Source organism: Lepisosteus platostomus, chromosome 13 (assembly GCF_059453375.1).
Source record: "Lepisosteus platostomus isolate fLepPlt1 chromosome 13, fLepPlt1.hap1, whole genome shotgun sequence".
Classification (NCBI taxonomy): domain Eukaryota; kingdom Metazoa; phylum Chordata; class Actinopteri; order Semionotiformes; family Lepisosteidae; genus Lepisosteus; species Lepisosteus platostomus.
The window spans coordinates 3859611-3879097 of NC_142623.1; the positions used below are offsets into that span (position 1 = coordinate 3859611).

The following is a 19487-nucleotide window of genomic DNA, read 5'->3' on the forward strand; positions in this document are numbered from 1 at the left end:
AGTCTGAGGTAAATGATGCTTTAATTCGGGTTTGGAGGACACAAAAGAGCGCTATCTCCATTTTAAGTTAATGATGTATTAAATATTCAGGCTCCTCGGGACGGAACTGTCACAAAGTTTCCTACATACAAGAAGTGTCTGCGTCAGAAAGCAAATCCAAACACCAGGAGATCATGCATTGATAAAACAGGAAACTGAAACATCATACTTGCAAAGTGTCATAATTACTGTATTATGTTACTTAAGGGTACAAATGAGAAGTGTGGTGGATAAAAAAAAACATTAGAACTTCCATATTTCCCAGGGGTTTATGTTCATAAAATAGTAAGGGTTTAGCCTGCTGCAGCATAATTTTTTTTACTAACTAACCTCAGCCTTTTAATAATGCAGGAAAACAGATGAACTGATTGCAGGAAATAAAAGAGAATGGCTTTTCCTGAGTGTAAACCTAGATCTTCCAAATAAAAAGGGAACTGCATGTGTTTCCTTCCTTTTTCAGTCACTTTATTCTCTCTCTTTTAAGGAATGCTACACATTATTTTAATTATAGTTACAGAGATCCTCATACTTCAGGCATCTTTATCTAAAGGCTGACAAAAATGACCTTCTTTCTCAGAAATTACTTGAAAAAAAGGAGCTTGAATATGTCAGCTAATTATACAGACATTAACCTTTATACTATCACAGCCCTAATATACTGTACTAATTAAAATGTTCACATGCAACGTGCTTACTCCAGTTTTCCTGGACAAAAACAGCAGTCAAGAATCTTTTATGAGCTGTGTACATTTTTTTAAATAAAATCTTAGTATCTTAAACATAGATGATACAATGAGCATGCAAATATTTGAGACTTTATATAAACAATGATCTGCTGATTTGTAGGCATTGTATATTGCAAAAATCAAAATATCAAAGAGCAAAATCAGTTTTAGTTAAAAAAAACATAGAACATCCACAAATTAAATGAGATAACAATCTAACAATGCTGGGACCCTCTAGATAAGATCACCATGAACTTCTGTTGCAATGGACTGTGATTTTCATACACCACTGAACCACATTCAGAGACCGTCAGTGTAGCCCGATGGCGCAGCACTTGAAACTATGCTGGAAAGGTTCACAGCACTTCGCCACAGAAAAATACTGGAAAGTCAGCAATTTGTGTGAATTCTTCTTTCTTACAGATGAGATTCTGTGAGTCATTAGGTCAACTGAGTAGACTGCCTCGCAGAGATGAGCTCTAGCCACTTATATTGTATGTGGCCACCAACTCGACACTGGCCCACACTCAAAGCGAGAGTGGATTTAACAGCGAATAACTAGAAGATCTATGGTGGATCTTTGGAATAATATGCCCCTACATATTGCAGTAGTAGATTTCCTGAGATCCTTCAAGAAGTAAATGATGATTCTCAGATTAGCTACCAGCAACCTTACAAACAATATGGGTCAAACAATCCCATGTACAGTCGTAGACCTTATGTTCATAACGCCTACCCCTGTGTTCATAAAGAAGCAGCAGTCTTTTGTCCCCGATTGATCTCTGCCTGTTGTTCCTCATGGAACGGATCTTTCTGGCAACAGCTTTCCTCGCTCTGGACCAACAGTCATTACAGTGGTTCTGTGTTAAAAGAGGAGAAGGAGCTGCTCCTAGCTGTGCAGAGGTTGGTGGTTAACACAGCCTGCTCCCCGGTCTCTTCTAGATGACGTGACAATGAAGGAAGTGGGCAAGCAGAGCACGCAGCTGAGAGCTGGGGAGCTCATCATCATTGTGGTCGTCTTGGTCATGTGGGCCGGTGAGTTACTGTGTGGGCCTCCTCCCCTCTCTCTTCCACACAGCAACAGACCCCACCACACAACAGTCAAACAAACAAAACAATCGCTAAGCGTTCTTGTGTCGTCTCTCCTGATTTGCTTCCACGTCCCTGTCATGTTTGTGCTGCTACTGAAAATTACCAGCCTTAATGCACTTCACATAGAATAAAGTAGCCGCCAATGAGTCAAGGCTGTAGGAAGCTGTCTCATTTTGAGAAACAATATAAAAACCCTTTATGAATATAAAAAAGGCTAATCTCCCTTGAAAGACATTTCTTCAATGATATTAAGTACTCTTGCACCTAATTGGCATTCAAACTAAGGCTGTACCATCATGGAATTCCTCTTACTGTTTCCCAGGAAGAAACAAGATGTAGGGATAAAAATCAAACAAACACCAACTTTATTTCAGTGTAAAAAAATAAAGGTAGGATTTAACGGACAATATATATATATTTGTGGTTCAAATATGTAGCACTCCACTTAGTAAAAACCAAGTAATGAACGAACAGATAATAAAATAAAAAGAAAGATATTTCAAAGTATGTTGGAGATTCACTGCTCCCAGGAATCATACAGTTCAGCAGCTGGAAACAGGTTTGACCCTTAAAGAACACACTGTTATAGCCGAGTGGAGATTTTCAGTAGGCTAACGGGGTATATACACTGTTCCAGCTAACCGGTTCTTGTTTGTTCATTCCCCGGCACAGGAGTAATAGCCTTGTTCTGCCGGCAGTATGACATCATCAAGGACAACGAGCCGAACAACAACAAGGACAAAACCAAGAACTCGTCTGAGTGCAGCACTCCAGAGCATCCCACGGGGGGTCTGTTACGCAGCAAGGTATAAGTGGCTCCCCCAGCCCAGGGCAGGTGAATCATACAGTTCGAGCCCATGAACAGCATCTCTAATCGCCTCACTCACATGTGTTACAAGGAAATAGTCTTCTACACCAGGTGTTCCCAATCCTAGTCCTAGGGAGACCCACAGATTAATTACTTGATTTAAGTTAACCTGCTTGACTGTAAGGAACTTGTAAGTTCCTTTTTCTACTTCGTATTTCACCATTTTACTGACGAAAATACCAGCGTTAGATGGCAGCCAAGATGGCATGTTTAGGGAAAGTCTTTTTTTTTTTCTTTAAATTTGTTTTTACAGCAAAGTGCAGATGGACAGAACAAAAAAACACAATGAAAACAACAATGCACATCCATATTCGCAGAGAGAATCGAGTGTTAAGTAAAGATATGGCTACAGGTATGAAGAGCTGAAAGACCAGAGCCGAACAACAACAGAGCTGAAAACAATCGAACAGTTCAAACGAATCCTACTTCGGCTTGACTGTGGCTCGACTGAAAAGCCAGCAGGCGTGGGGGTGTGGACCTCAAGGACTAAGACTGGGAATCCCTGTTCTTCACCTCCATGTATGTTTTTCAAATTGTAGCCGGAATTAGCCTGAGATACCCGATCTGCAGATGTTAAAATCTATTTTCATTGCAAAATGTCCATTATAACAAGCCCCTACCTTACTAGACTGAATTTTATTTAAGATTCAATTAAAAGGCATCAACTTGCTAGTTGCTAAAAAAACTTGCATTTGTACTAAACTGCCTAAAGTTAAACCCATTTTACAGCTAATATTATGCCTTTCTTGGTTTTGACCTTGTTCGATCAAATTTGCAAAACTGTTAAAAGAAAATGGACTGACCCAAAAAGTCAGAAATCTTCACAATAAGCCGAGTCTCACCCCTCAGCTTCCACAGTGAGGTTCAGTCTTCTAATCCAGACATTGCTCGATTCTTTTGCAATGTGTCAGGCTCCAAAATAACAAATAAAAATCAAATCAGATCAAATCTCATGCAACTGTTTGTATGCGTGTATCAGTGAGGAGGCATGCGCTTGAAGCGTGGAATACGACCTTCAGGGTTGTGGGTGAACCTGTGAATCTGATGTTTTCCAATGCGATCAAAATGCTTCTGATGCCAAACAGAATGTGCCCACTTAATCATCTCGTGTGACAGCCGCTGAGAAAGAGAGATGGAACTGGACAAAGCAGAGATCTCTCTTCACGCCGAACATCCCTAAACCTCTTTCTGTGCTGTGCCACGTGACACATTCGTCTTTATGGATGACATAACTAATACTGGCGACGGCAGCATGAATTTGCAAGAGTACAGATACATTCTGTCCGCTCCTGTAGAACAAAAACACTTCTATGCCTCTTGGGAGATGCTTCACCATTCAGCTGGACAGTCACCCAAAACATAAGGGCAATGCAGCCAAGGAGCTGGAAATAAATATTTGTTTTTTATTTAATATTAAATTCAATTAATTAAATTAATATGAACTTTTTAATAAATAGTAAATAAAAATGTATTTGAAGTGAATGTTCCCAATGCATACTGTATGGCCATGTAAAACCACAATTAAACACATAGTGTGTTTTTGTTCTAACATGGTCATATTTACAGTATGCAAGGAATTACCCAAAAATGAAGTAAAATTGACATACTGTTGTGCTGTACATAGCATTTATATTGATATAATGGTGGAAAAAGCAAATTGCTGCACTGCACAGCAAATATAACTGTTTTGCCTTTCTTTTTCCAATACTTTTGGAAGGCACTTTCAGGATCAAAACATAATCCCAGTACCACACACATCAGGCAAAGGTAAAAGCCTTTAAATCCTTCCTGTGAAAATGTTCCATTCCTACATTTCATACACCCCAATATCTTTTCTTTCTGTGTGCACCAGACCAACTGTCTGTCCCTGGTGTGATAAATAGCTACCATGTAAGAACCCGACACTCAATATTCTGTTAAAGCTTTGGAGAGTGCGTTCATTCTGCTGAGCAACAGCCAGTGCTTTAGGACAGAACAAAAAAAAACACTGAAATGAATAAATGAGTTATTAAAATGTCATATTTGCAAAGCCAGCATTCCAGCACAGCCTCTATTTTAACATCACAGTAAATATTACATCCACAGGCAGCAAGTTGAAGATTAGCATTGAATTTTATTTTTTAAAAATAAAAAATGTTATCTTGATGCATTTAACCATTGAATATACACATAATAAAAGTCTTAATCACCCTGAAATCCCTATTCCTTATCACCATTATGCAGAACATTGCTAGATTTTAAAGAAAAAAAATACCCAAAACATGGTTGATGATCTTGCCTAACGATCATTCAAAATTAAACAAAACACTTAATAAATTTTGGTTTATTCAGGATCTTACAACATATTTAAAGCAAAACCTAAAAATGAAAAGGCCCTGGAGAGTTTTTATAACAAAAGCATATCTGGAGCATATGATATAAACAAAATGCTTAAGTCCTAAAAAGAGATAAAACCTTCAGAATTTGAGGGGGAAATTATATACAGAATTTAAGTTTATCCACTGAAATTAAACTTTTAGTCATTTTTTCCCCAATAAAGAAGCACTGTATGGTTAACATTAAACATTTTAAGCATTCAGCAATGACACAGATCAAAAGAAAGTTTCTTTGCATTCAGTGAGAGAACCGTAGCATCAGATATTACATTAAGATACATTTTTCCAGTATACAGTAGTTCAAAATGACAGAAAATATGATCACTTGTTAGATTCAGTGTCAGGAAAGAGATGTTGTTTCCTTCAATAAGATAAGGTGTTTTCGCTCTCTTCAGACAATATGAACCAATTAGTTCATTTGACAGGAAAATATTCTCTCTAAATCACAAAACACATATTGAAAACAATTTGTACAACTTCCTATGCCTTGCTAACCCCTGAGGCTAACGAGGTAGTCACTATTGATCTTTAAAGTTGATTTCCTTCCACTTTGAAGTATCTAATCTTGTTCTTTTATTTTCCCTGCAGTTCCCTAAGAACAACAAGCCATCGGTTAACATCATTGAAGCGTGACTGCTTGCTTTTCTACATGCAAAAGACTTTCTAAAGAAGCAACCAAGGAGAGAGGCCTGCGAATCACTGGGAAGAGCCCAGTGCTGGGAGTAGGGCCCAGTCAAATCGCACCACCAGACTGGAGGATGCTGAGAGATACTCACATCAAAAGACACAACACCAGCTTTGTACATGAGGTGCTGGACAATCATCTCTCTGGAGGAGTCTGGCCTAATTACCCATGGCTGCCTTATAGCAGAGGCACAGCAACAGTCAAGAGATAAGACAGATTTATCAGCCTTCAAAATACAAACAATAAACCACCCTGTGCTCAACACCTCTAAAAATACCCCCTCAGCTTTCTGCTCTTATCATTAAACAAGCAGAGCTCTACATTCTTGAGCTGGAATGCAGAATTAAGCTTTGAGCTCTTACTTATGTGTTTAACTCAATGTTCAAGGACAGCAACTGAACATCAGTCTGCCATCTGTTTTTTATTCTAGTCATTTTTGGAAGCTTGGTGGATAGTTAAAAAGGACTTTACATCTCTTGAGAATCTGCTCTCAAAGTGCTAACTTAAACCTCCCTTATCCCCCTCCTTTACAACACATGACTCATTTTTTAAGAGACGTTATTGACCATGGCTATCAGTTTTTGATTTGCTACTTTACAACAAATAATTTTCTGCTTCATTTTTTTACATTGCGAAAACATTTTCCAAGACCATGTGAGAAAATGTAATTTACATCTCATCTTTTAGTTTCTTCAGCATCCGAAACAAAAAATAAAAAAATAAAAAAATATCTTCAGTACATAAGAGATTGTAATGATAAGCACATAATTGTACAATACAAGCTCTGACAATTAAACACTGATATTATTTTTTCTTACCATTATCCAAGATGCCTCAAGATCTGTGACAGTGAGTGACCTCTATATGAAGAGTCACTTTGATCTTACTTTCACTAATTCACAGATCTAGTGTTGAAACTTAAAAGGTGCCTTCTTTATCGGGCATCTCTTTAAAACGTAACCTTTTGATTTTTTTCAAACAGTCTTGACACTGTCGTGAATAAGTGTATGCCCTAGAAAATCTTTAGCTAAAGTAAGATTTTGACCAGGATAACATTAACACAGAAGGACTTCCTCACACGTGTTCAAATAGGTCTCCAGCTGCATCTGGCATCTCATTTCACATCATTGTAAAAAGGCTGCACAAGTCTTCAGCAGACAGCAATAAACCCTGCAGTAAGCAGCGAACAGTGGGAGCCCCAGGCTTCTCGTTCCAAGCAGAGTGTGGAAGATCCACCCATTCAAGTCATCCACTGGACTGATCGTGGTACCAATTGACTGGACAGAACTCCTCGATTTTTTCAAACGACCTTTAATATCATTGCCTTTGGTCTGCCCTTGTGCCAGCAACACATCCATCCCCCCACAAACCTCTGAAACGTTCATTTTGGGCAGGTGGGGGGGATTTTTAAATTTCGTTGTAGCACAGGTGAGATTTCAATTACTCCGCAGGTGGGATGGAATGGTCCTACCTAGAGAGAAGGGCTTCTGTTAAAGAACTTTGCAAAAACACTTTGGAAATGTTTGCCAGCAGACGTCGAGCCACAAGTTTTGCTGTTGGAATGAAATGTTTTACATATTCCTTTACCCTTGTAGTGAAATACCAAGGACAACTGTGCTTGGACTGTTTTAAGCATAGAGAAGGCATTACACTGAATGTATCTGGAGGCATTCCGATAGACTACGTATCTACGATCTGGTAACTCTGCAAATCTGACTAAAGGCAGCTTTCCACAGCTTTGTACATTTCACAAAACCCCCTTTCCCCTCCACATCTCAATTACCGTTTCCAAGAATGCATAAGGTTAGGTGACTATTTCAGAAGGAAGATACAACATGCGAAAAGGATATCGGGAACCTGCTTTGCAGCACGGGATAGTCCGCTAGAGTTGCCTCTTTGAAAGAAACAGGAGGGCAATATGCAGTTTCAGTAACTAGTTTATGTAGTAGAACAATCTTCACCTGACACAGGTTGTGACCAACATCAACTCACACTTCGAAATCTGCGAGGAAGCAGGTGTGGAGAAGCAACAGCTGCTATTATCGTTATTTAAGAAGTCTCCAAGTTTCATGGCCAAATGAAATAGCTTAAAGTTGCATGAACACAGGTAGTCACACCACAGGAAGTTTTTTTTAACCTTCTACAGACTGGGCCTCATTCATTTCTGGAATTCCTAAAGGTATGTAACGACTTTGAGGAAAAGCTGGGTTTGATTTACCTGCTCTTCAGTCATTGCCATTTTCTGCTATGACGTCACAGAGTCATTTAGTGTTTTCCCAATGTATACACTGTAACTAAAACTGACGTCAAGATAAAGCAGTTGCACAATTCAAGGCAAAATACAGACTTGTAGCTAAAGAATAAATGCATCCCCATATCCCTTGGATATCTATGGGTCACACTTCAAAACTGTGACTGATTCAAGATCAGCACTCCACGGGTGAAATATTTGCCTAAGAAAAACAACCTTTTAATTATTCTTCTTATTGCTGGCCTCAAAATTGGCATGAAGCCTGCACCCGAGTCTTGTCAGGACCTGGAATCCACATTTCTTAAAATCTCATCAGGCTGTCTTGAAATAAAAAGAGAAAAGCCCCCTAAAACAACGAGAACTGCTCATTAAGCCCAAGATTTCAAGCCACTGGACCAGTATTTTCCAAACCATGGACATGAAAGCTCCCCCAGTGCAAATCACAGCTCATTTCTTAACTTTCAACAGAGTGTTTAAAAAATAGTAGAGATGCCTCTTGTTGAGTGCTATCAAAGAACCAAACGGCCTGCATTAGAAAATTACAATTCCCACACCATCAGCTCCAGATGGTGGCTTAATATGGCTGCCTTTCTGCAGTTTGTATCAAGGTCACAATGGGTCCTGTTGCAAGCTGATGCGTTCCGCAGCACTGCCGATAAGCCTCTAACTCATTGGAACAATTTGGGGGACTTTTTTCTCTGCAGTGAAGAAGGTTTTTTTTTATCTTTTAATGACTGATAATTAACCTTGGCCACAGGGAAAATGGCACACCGTGACATGAAAAATTGGCGACATTAATATTCTCTGCTAGCAGCTAACAGAAGTAAGAACTGGGGGGGGGAGGTGGGGAGTTGAACTACTGCAGCAAAGTTTTTCTGCTTTGCCACTCACAACAACATTAATAAACCAGAACTGGATTTTCTAGCCGGATCTCGCCGACGCCGATCACAAAAAGAAGGAGACTGAATGAACCTCTTTTGATTAATGCCCAAGTCCCTGCTGGTGTCGGTTATGACAATTTGAAAGAGCTGTGCTGCTACTTTACCGGCCTAATTTCTTGCCCTGAACAAAGATCTGTTTACGATGTGGGCTGCCATAGTGCGTTACCTCAAAGCTCCTGTAGGAGGTGCTCAAGAGGGAGTGGGTCTGTAGCTGGAGAGGAGGGGGTTATGGGGGTAGGGCGAGGAGCAGCACAAGGAGGGTAAAGGGAAAGGTCTGGGCGAAGGGTTTGGAGTGGGGTCACAGGGCTCTGACTGGACAATCGGAAATGAACGTAGGGAGTTCAAAAGATGTGTCGACCGGACCAGCTCTTACCACAGCCCAACACAGCCTTAGGCTATCAGGAACAATCTGTGTGGAGCTTCCCCTTTTAAGATACCCTTCACACTTTTGTTCTCCTGCTGTAGTTTAAAATCCTCACTGCCACCAGTCCTAAACAGTATTAGTCATGATAAAAAAAAATAAAAAGCTTCACTGACTGTTTTTCCCAGCGATAGACCTCTAGTAAAACCAAAAGGAGAAGATTTATGAGGAGACTGCTTCACAGCTCACACCTCAATAAGAATTAGTACTTTATGCACGTAATTAAAGTCCTTCCGGACTGTTACTGCTCCATCATTTTTCATGGTGCTGTGTCTAATAGTTGGAAAGGGACCAGCTCTCTATAGACTCACAAACTGCATAAAAAAAAACAAAATAAGTGGCTTTATAATTCTCTGTTTCAATACTTTTTGCTTAAACAAAAAGATTAAGATTATCAAGATATGGTATTTTTCTTTAATTGGTAGCTTTAGTAGAACTAACAAGTTATTATCTGACAGGATTGTGTACAGTATAAATTAGTACCTCTTATTCAGCATTGTTTTCTTTGCATATCAATACATATTTATTTTTTGAACGTGAACTGTTGCTTCAAACCCGATCTACAATCCTCCTTGACCTATACTAAAACCAACTAGCATTGCTCTTTTGTCTGTTCATTAAACCTCCTGTGAAAATGAACTGCCTGAACAGAATGGGAACACTTAAGGATGACTTCAAGCCTCTGTAAAACAGACCACACACTTCGATCTTCGACCTCCTTAACAATTTCCACAGGCTGCAATCTGTGAAATAATGCAATGTCAAAAAGTCACCAATAAGCTTTTTTATTTGGATTATTTTAATAACTTTTACAAATTTTCACTGACCCATTAGTTCCATTATACATTAATAAAGTCTTATTGCTCCTGAACACTTTAAATAATGCATCCTTTTTCATATAATCTGAATGTCATTAAAATTCCCTTTTAGTTTTTGAGAGATAAATATTAAAGCAAATTAAGGCATAAGGAACAGTATTAGTAATACATTTCAATGTGTTCATATATGTGGAGATTATATTCAATATTTTATGACCGATGGTACAGTCCAAAATCACAAGAAAACATGCATTGTACAATTGTATCTGGTAAAACATTAGATTAGGAATTACAAATTGTCACTTCATTCTTCGCAGCATGCAATAAGACAGAAGATAATTATATTTAACTTGAGGTAAGTGACATTTTCAACTGACTGATTACATTATTAGCAGGCAATACAGAAGATTCTCATGCATGAACATGTTGTAAACGTGTTAAGATACTCTTTATAACATTTAAACGTATCACTGCCAGCCCTTTAAACTAAAGAGTAACACAAATCTAGGACGCATTTAAGTCTTAATGAACTTGATCACTTTAAAGTATAAGACAAAGAAAAAGGTTTGCAATAAAGAGGTCGCTTTTTTTCCGCTTTCCATCAAAACTGGAATGGCGGTTCAGTTTTAGACAGGTCAAAGTGTTTCACCTTCTATATTAAAACAGTCATGAAACCCTGAAGCTCTGAAGATCAGCTTTCACCTCTGACATCCGTGAGAACAGTTTGAGTCCAACTTGGAAGACAGGTTTTTCAGCAGTAAAAACAAGTGAGGCTGAGTTCAAAGTCAAATTCAAACGTTAACTCTGTTCCATAGTTGAAGATTTGCAAAGAAGCATGAATAAAGTGCAGGAATGCTTTGTGTAAACTATCATGTTTATATTCATGTATGTAATGTATAATACCAACTGCTTTACTAAGAGGGCTAGCATGCTTGTACTAATATGCACAAATGAGATTACACACTTTCTATTAAACTGTACATAGATCTAATGATGTATTAAATGTAAATCTAATAAAGGTACTGAATATTTTCAAATCAAATAGTTTCCTGTCAACTTGGATCTGCTACACATTTTCTGATCTCGAAAAAAAGTTTTACAACTATTGGCAATTGCTCATGTGCTTTCCTGCTTATATGAATGACAGATGCAAACAGCACTCTTTTGTCTTGAGTCTTAATCCTTAGGAGGATGCCAAATTCTTTGGGGGAGCTGAACAGTGAAGAGGGCTGCAGGCCATCATTAAGAAGGACTTCCTTCAGTGCTGCACACCGGCTGTCTTCCAGCCTTGGGTCCTGTAATAGCATGCTATCACACCATCTCACACAGCTCTAGTTTTGGAAACCACTAACCCCACTGTTACTGTTTCATCAGCTTGAGGAAAAATATTGCCAAAGAGGAAAAAACGTACTGATTTTTAACTGAGATCTATTAAATCCAAAATTCGAATAAGTTATGTATCTAATTTAAAGCCCAAAGCCAAGCTCTGTTGCCAGTAATTGGACACATCACACAACTGCACGGCTTTTAACAGGTATGATCGAATAAACAGACTCTCTGTGGAACAGCTTCTGAAATAAAATCGTTGCTGTGCTGAAAAAAAGTGATCTCATCTTGTCCTTGCCCTGAGAGCGTGGCTAAACAGTCTCGCGGTTCCACCTTGTGGTACAAATGCCTCCCCTGCAGAGGGGCTCAAACTTGATGAACCTGTGCGCCCTATATGAACACAATAACTGTCTGTACAAATTACTTTTACACTTCAAAAAGTCAATGGAGGTAAAAATGAAGGAAAAATCTTGAGAAACATGATGCTACAGAGCAAAACCCCGAGTCCATCCTATTTTTTAAGAAGCATTGAATATCCACACTATTGCAAAACACCTGCAAAACATGGAGCTACCAAGACATGCTCAGCACCTCTGCAGGTACCCCACGTCTTGTGAAAGACAGATATTTGTCCCTTACCTTGGCTAAAGGAACTGAGTACCAAAGCCATTGTTTCAGGTATTGGCAAAACGTGACTTCCTCTCCTCTCCTTCAGTAATTCAAAATATAAAGGACTCGACAGCAGTGTGAAAGGGAATATATTCCTTTTCCATTTCTAACCTGATGGATCTCTGCTTTAATCTGCTTTAAGTTTTGTTTCGAAAGCTGTTAAGCTTTGCTGTGAAAGTGATACCCAATCAATACACAGTTTTTGGTTTAGTGTTTAGTACAAATGCAGTGTCTGGGGAGCTAATCTGGCCTAAGGACTGCCACAGCAAGATTTCTGTAAAAGGAATCAGACTGAAGCCAATCCAAAGACAAGCTACAGTAACTAACTGGATCTGGTCTATCAGCCACAATTCGCAGAGTCTGTTAGAGTATTCCACCTCACACCTGAACCCATTTACAAGCACACCACGCGCCAGCTTTAAGCCAAGTCATGATGTTTTACCCTCCTATATGCACTTTTCAAGAGAACACTGTCCAACCAAACCCAGTGTTGTGTTTTTGCCGATGTTTTTCTTCACTGACCACACAGACGAGCCCTTCAAGATGAGGCTGGGGTTTCCAAAGCACAGTATCCGTAAGAAAACACAAAATATTAACACAGAACACAGTCAAAGTATAGGAAAGCTACTGCATGTTCCCAATAAAAACTCGACACAGTTCTAACGGCTGTTACTGAGAGTGTAAAACTACGACAGCAACACAGGTCTTTCAAAGGATCATTCTCAGAAGACAGATTTCCATAGAAGCATATGACTATCCCAGAGTTTTCGCTTGAAAACAACGAAAAAAACAGTTCCATTAAACTCCACGGCAAGTATGCAGTACTCTTGGGAGAGGAAAAACACTGGGCAGAAATTTCTAAATGTGGCCTCCAGTCAGATTGTGTAAGGTCTACAGTGGGATTCAAAATGAATCTTCTAACAAATCCTAAATCCAGCCTTTCTGGCACTACACTGAACAATGTCGCTCATTAGCTTTTTCTCCCTCATGCATTTGAGTTACCCACTGTTTCCTGCCTTCCTATCCCTGCAATGAAACTGTGTGATGATTGCAGGGCTTTTTTTGAGCTCCCTTTTCATTAACCTCCAAATGGTTGAGTTGCTACTATATCACTTTTCAGGTCTTTTAGCTGCCAGCACAAATGTGCCTGTTAACGGCACTCAGCATTACGCACAAAGTACAAGGGTGGCCTTTACAAGTACACAGCAGTCAGAGACAGTCATAATTCACATGGTCCGTCCACAGCGATCTAAGCAGGAGACGCATCGAGATTTGCCCAGCAACAGCATTTTTGCTGTTATATAGGCTGCCGCACTTAAAAACACTGGCTGGCTGGGTCTCTTTATGAGAAGTACCAGCTCCCAAAAGCGCAAAACTAAACTGAACTGCAAATGTCTTGCATCAAGGATTGGGCAGTGTATTCATGACCAAAAGGTTTTGTCGCACCTTCATCCAGTGTAAAACAGGAATGTAAGGATTGAGCCCCATAGCCCAGATGCCAGAGTTCTCATGTAGAGCAGCCCCACAGACATAAGCTGGCAAGGATGTTTGCTTCTTTTAAGTAAAAAGCAGGGCAGCAAGTGGCACAGTGGACAGCTTTGATCTCTCACAACGCTGGGGACCCAGGTAAAATTCCAGACCTGGGATTCCATCCACTTGGAGTTCGTATGCTCTCCCCGGGTTAAACATGGTTTCCTCTGGCTGCTCCAGTTTCCTCCCACAGTCCAAAAACATACAGGTAGGTTAATTGGCTTCTGGGAAAACTGGCCTGAGGTATGAGTGTGTGTGCGTTGGTGTCTGTGTACCCTGTAACGGACTGGCATTCCATCCAGGATGTGCCCTGCCTTGCGTCCGTTGCTTACTGGGATAGGCTCCAGCTCCCCCACGACCCTGAATTGAGAGAAGCAGTTAGAAATGGGCGGATGGCAGTAAACAGCAATGCCTGTGATTGGCCATGTGTCTGTAATCATGCAGTGATGTCAGTGAGAGATGAACCTAACGCTCCAGTAAGGCACAAGAGAGCTTGCAGTCACAACAAGACCGACTTGCCGGAGGTGGATCTGTATTCAGGGCCCAACAGCCACGATTCATGTCACCATGGTAACAGGTCAACCTTGAGGCCCTCTATCACACACATACATCAAGTAAAAGGACACGCAACAGAAATACAAACTCATTTTCCCCGTGATTTACTTTCATATAGAATACATAACGTACATACACATATTTCATACATGAAGACAGATGACAGTCAAGAAAAAAAAATCTGTTTTTTTTTCCCAGATTAAGTAAATGATGTTAAAATTTCAATTTAGACATTGAAAAGTCAACCGGAATAAAATACAGAAAAGAGAGAGGCTGAGAGGGTTTTGGAAGATGGCTGCAGCCACAAATCAACACTGGGGAATGTACAAAAATTAAGAAACGAGATGATTGAAAATATTTTTTCTTATTTTTAAAAGGCGACATTCATGTTTTTATTGTTTTAGTGTCTGTAAAACAGTAAGTTTGCTCATTTGCACAAAATCTATTACATGCATAGTTTGTGGTGGGGATCCAGTTGTGAGATGCAGAGTGATAAGGTTGCTGGCTTAAATTTATCTTAAAAGAATAAAAGCAAAAAGTGTATGATACAACCCTGGCCTACAGTATGTCTCAGAGGAGGAAATTTCCATTTTCATTGACAAACAATCCAAAATTTGAAACTGTTTTTTTTTCCATTTCTATTAACCTTAAGTTCTAACAGGAGCTTTTGGCACTATGCCTGACAAATCTATACTTATCATGCCACTCCCCTTTGCAAATGCGACAGTGTTAAGAATCCCCAATCTCTACATTCAACATTTAAAACAGAAATACAAATATTGGAAGTGAATGCATACTCCACAGTCAGTGTTTTGTTTCAAATGCAAATAGCTTTAGTTTTGTAGTTCCTCATCTCTCATCCCTCCCCCCCCCCCCCACAAGAATTAATGTGCTTCTGGCTGTCGCTAACCTTCAGTAGATCTCTCTCCAACGGCCCACCCACACAAACACTCCGCCGACAAAAGAAAAGGGGTTTTAAGGAGAACTTCTCAGTGACTGTAAAGTGTGCAACTTCGCAAACTGCTGACTTTAATGTTATAATCTTCAGTAAATTAAAAAAATGGCCTGCCTTCTTCAGGGGTGAGGAATTAGTCAACCGGTTAACACATAAAAGCCCAAAACCATTAGCTTCACAAAAATAAGGTGCACATGTCCTTGATTTACTCTTGCGAGTACAACAAGAGTACTACAAGACTTTGTACAAGGTTTGTAGGCTTTCAAAATGTATGCAGACCTCCGATATTAGTCATATGTTTAGTACCTTTTTATGCACATTGAACTGTTTTTTGATGTGCAATGCCTTTCTTCTATTTCACACATAATCCCCAGCACCCCGTTTTACACTCATTCCTGCAGCAGCACAGAAGGAAAAATAAGAAGGGATTAACTTGAGAAGAACAACCCCTCCCGATTCTGCACCCCCAAATGGAGAGCAGATCTCTCGAACACCAAGACCCACTGCACCTACAGGCAGAAGAGGCTTGTGTGAGACCACATGGCAAGACAAGAGTTCTGCTCCTGCCCGGACAAGCCAAGGAGACCCATCAGACCCCTGGTACAGAACCTGCAGCCCCACTGTGGCACAGCCAGTGTGCTCACTCTTCTTGTTCCAGCTGATCTCTCACTTACATTAACCGACCTAATAACAGGATTCATTCGGACACTTCTATGACTTTCAGCCACTTAGCATGCCTTTTAACCACAGCATTTCATAATTGACTTACGATGTCCAGCTTTCGAGTAGGAAAAGACTTGAAAATCAAACAGTTTGTGAGTAAAGATTTCTATTAGGGACAAGTCCAGCTGGAGGTGAAACCAGTAATTCTGGGAATCCAGGATCTTGAAACTCTGATTTAGCTGAACAAAGAGCAAAGTGTCACCTGTATTTAGTGAAGATACAGAGACTTCTGACCTTAAATTCTTTATGCTAATTTATTTCCAGTTCAAACACACAATTAACAAACAAACAAAAAATGTTAAAATCAACCAACGACAAACTGCATGTTTTCCGGAACTAGCTAGAATAATAAATACAGTTCAGAAAAATTCGTACAGAGAGCAAAATAAAACACAAATTTAAATGAACTGAATGAACTTATAAGCTCAGAAGCTGAAGGAAGAAAGGTCAAGCAAGTGCAAAAAAGTAGGCTGAAGAGTAGGCTGATAAATTGTATTATGGTAAAAAGTGTCTGTCCAGTAAAGGGTCAGACAAGCAAGCCTGCTTTACAAGAGCCAGCAATTTCAAGCATGTCAAGACACCAAAACTGTCAAATCGTTTCTCCTTTTTTAGAGCTACCTTGGCCAACATCAACATTATTGAGATTGGTGACGTGATAAAAATAAATCAAAATTACCGATGGCCCGCTCTCCCCACCAGATCACGCCTCCGTACTGAAATATTGTCCTCCAGCTGCCCAGCGACTGGACCTTCACCACACAGTGCTCTTCACTAATGAAAACTACGAGTTACTAAAAATAGTGAACGACGACATGCGCACAGAGCAGCACACAGTCACAAAAGGACAGCACACACACTGTCCTCATCATCAGGTATCGGCTATCCTGCTGCGGTTAAACTTGTCTGGGATTGATGCAAAGCGCCGGAAGTACTTTCCGTTCCTCTTCTGCCAGTCTTGCAGACTAATCTGACAGACGGGCTTGCCCAGTGCTCTCCTGTAGTTTCTGCAGTGATAAAATTGCCCATTAACTGTTCAAATGTTTTCCACAGTACAATAACACAAGTACAAATGACAAATACAGCTAGGAGGTGCTATTTTCTCCAGAAATGGAGAAACAGTGCTAAATGCCAAACGCAGAGAAGTTACTGAGAAGAATTACTGTAAGTGCACGGATTCTAGAGTACTGGCCTTATAAATGAGTAAAAGATGTGCCCCTGGAGAATCGGGGCACCACGCACCTCACCTTTTTGTGAGATCTGAGGGGTGCTGCCATGACCCGCTGCTGGTGCTATTTCCCCGGCCGGCCACAGCGCTCATCAAGACCAGCAGCTCATTCATCACGCCTAGGAAACATCAGGAGGAAGGGCTGGTTAAAAAGAACGGTTCAAAAAGCCCCATGTACACTTTTTTTCTCACATCCCAATCCGATCTTTATCTGTGACCTTAATCTTTTCAACACTAAACCTTTAGTCAAAGGTTACAATAAGAGTGTGTACTCACGACACATCCAGGCGTGATATACAGTGCAGTTCTTAACTTTTCAGCAAGAGATTTGGAACCCTTTCCACAAGAAAATGAAGAAAAGCATGCAGGCATGTACTGAGGAAAAAAAAAAAACGATTCCTTTTTCTGTATTGCTTCTGAATGCAAATGGAGACCTTGTTACAAAACCCAACCTGCTCCTGATGAGCGTTCTCACTGCTCCACAGCCACTGCTGTGTCCCAGACAATAGGAGACTTAACACTGGCCTCAGTGTCCACTCTGTTTTGTTAAACCTACACAGGACTGACTTTGACGGGAAAAAGAACAGAGATTTTCTTCACAAAATAAAACTCCAACCCTCTGGCGGTGATATCTGATGATCAGAATTTGAAAGAGCTAGAGAGGGGGCAGGAGGGGGAGGAGAAAGGGCCCACTGCTGTGGCCACACAGGTGCACACAGGTGAGGGGTTACAAGGATTCTTCTATAGATAATCCTACAAGGGTAGAGGTATTAGCCATCTCCAACACTGGTCACCCCAATGCACGTGTCTCTCTGGAAGAGCTGCCAGAGAAACAGACATTAATGTGAGCACGCTCACAAAAATCTGTGGCAAAGAAAGGACGTAACCATGTGAAAAAAATGCCTCAAAATGGACGAGTGACATATGCTACTGTACCTAGTGAATTGAAAAGGAAAACATAGACATGAAAATACACGACTGACACACAGCTGCCTGTTTCCCATACAGAAATCTGCTCCTTTTCCATGAAAACTGGACACTTTTATCGCAGCATTAAACTGAAAAGAAAACTTGACAGTAGCGTGGTATTGGTCATTCGTACCTTGGTTCTCAGCGTTACTGTCGGCCATGTGGCTGGACACGCGCTGGACATACATCTTCTTTTGTTGTTCCAGCTCTGATTCTTCAAAGACTACATTTCTACAAAGAGCAGTGTGTGGGGAAGAAAAACTCCTTTACAAGCGCACATAAGACTAAAACGAACCCCCTCCAAAAGACAGTGTTACTAAATGCTTCCCCCTACTGTTAGACAATATGCTAAACCTGGAAATTCTACAATAACTAAAATCTCCCACAGGGCACCTACAACGGTTGTTGTATGTTGATTATTTTCAACGCCTCCAGGCATCTCTAACCTTCTTTAAAAAAAATAGCACTGCCAATTACTTTTTTCTCAACATTTTTCAAGCTTAGAAACAATTAGTGGTTTCCATCTGTGCTCGCTGCTGTTACTCTTGCAACAGCAGGAGTGCAAATAAGGTCCCGCCAACATACTCGTCAGAATTATTGATCCAGGATCAATTTGCCACCCAGTCACTTTGTCCAAACTGATACCTTGGCTTCACAAAATGTTTGGAGAAACTCATTTGAGTATTTAGCTAGGATGAACCAAATGAGTTAGTACTTTTATGAGCTCTAAGCTATAAAACAGTAGTTTTGTTCCTCGAACCTCTCTGAAGGGAAACTCCATGGATGTCCTGAACGTACCTATAAACTGGACCACTGAGGGCACCATTAACCGGGCCCTGTGCGGGAGGGACATGGTTCATAGTCGCAGGGGCGATAATCACAGACCTCACCTGAAAAAATACAAGAAAACTGGGGAAGAGAAGGCCGTCTTAGAATGATCAGCATGATGAGTCTTAAGAAAACAATGTTCAAAAACGGAGGACAACATCACAAAGGGGCTTCTGACAGCCTGAGGTGAGAATTCCTTTTGACATCTCTTCCGTAAGATACTAGTGCCTAGTCTGGGCCTTGAGGGCACAAGCCCAGCAGATATTCTCAGCGTCCTGAAATCGGCACCAAGACCAAGACGAGAAAACAATTTTAGCCTCACCAATTTAACCTTGCATCACAGGTATGAAGTGGTAGATACTAGAGAGAACCTACAAAACTTTTTCAGACTCTTGATGATCAGCCTTGGGTAGCCATTTTATCGAGGGACCCTTTGCCCCAATCCTGAAGTCACCCCCTCGCACACGTTTCTGCTGCAGGTACTTTATAACA

The 19487-nt window shown here is 40.4% G+C and overlaps 2 protein-coding genes across 9 annotated transcripts in view; one reads left to right on the forward strand and one right to left on the reverse strand.

The window, feature by feature from the left end:
* The window catches only part of fndc5a (fibronectin type III domain containing 5a), a 44280-nt gene extending 33023 nt beyond the window's left edge, over positions 1-11257 (forward strand). The window contains exons 4-7 of one of the 4 annotated variants that reach the window (XR_015925896.1): positions 1707-1799; positions 2529-2691; positions 4442-4491; positions 5688-11257. Coding sequence is in view for 3 of the 4 variants with exons in the window: in XM_088602623.1 (XP_088458749.1) it covers positions 1707-1799; positions 2529-2662; positions 4442-4491; positions 5688-5766 (356 nt within the window). In the remaining variant the exon portion in view is untranslated. The remainder of the gene's footprint in view (positions 1-1706; positions 1800-2528; positions 2692-4441; positions 4492-5687) is intronic. The other 3 variants (XM_088602623.1, XM_088602621.1, XM_088602622.1) reach the window with 3 other exon arrangements.
* The window catches only part of s100pbp (S100P binding protein), a 119486-nt gene that overhangs the window by 96491 nt on the left and 3508 nt on the right, over positions 1-19487 (reverse strand). For 3 of the 5 annotated variants that reach the window (XR_015925899.1, XR_015925898.1, XR_015925897.1), the window contains exons 4-7: positions 18966-19057; positions 18301-18398; positions 17218-17317; positions 16650-16977 (exon numbers count right to left, since the gene is read on the reverse strand). Coding sequence is in view for 2 of the 5 variants with exons in the window: in XM_088602633.1 (XP_088458759.1) it covers positions 16842-16977; positions 17218-17317; positions 18301-18398; positions 18966-19057 (426 nt within the window). In the remaining 3 variants the exon portion in view is untranslated. Of the gene's footprint in view, positions 1-16208; positions 16978-17217; positions 17318-18300; positions 18399-18965; positions 19058-19487 lie in introns of those variants that run through there. The other 2 variants (XM_088602633.1, XM_088602632.1) reach the window with 1 other exon arrangement.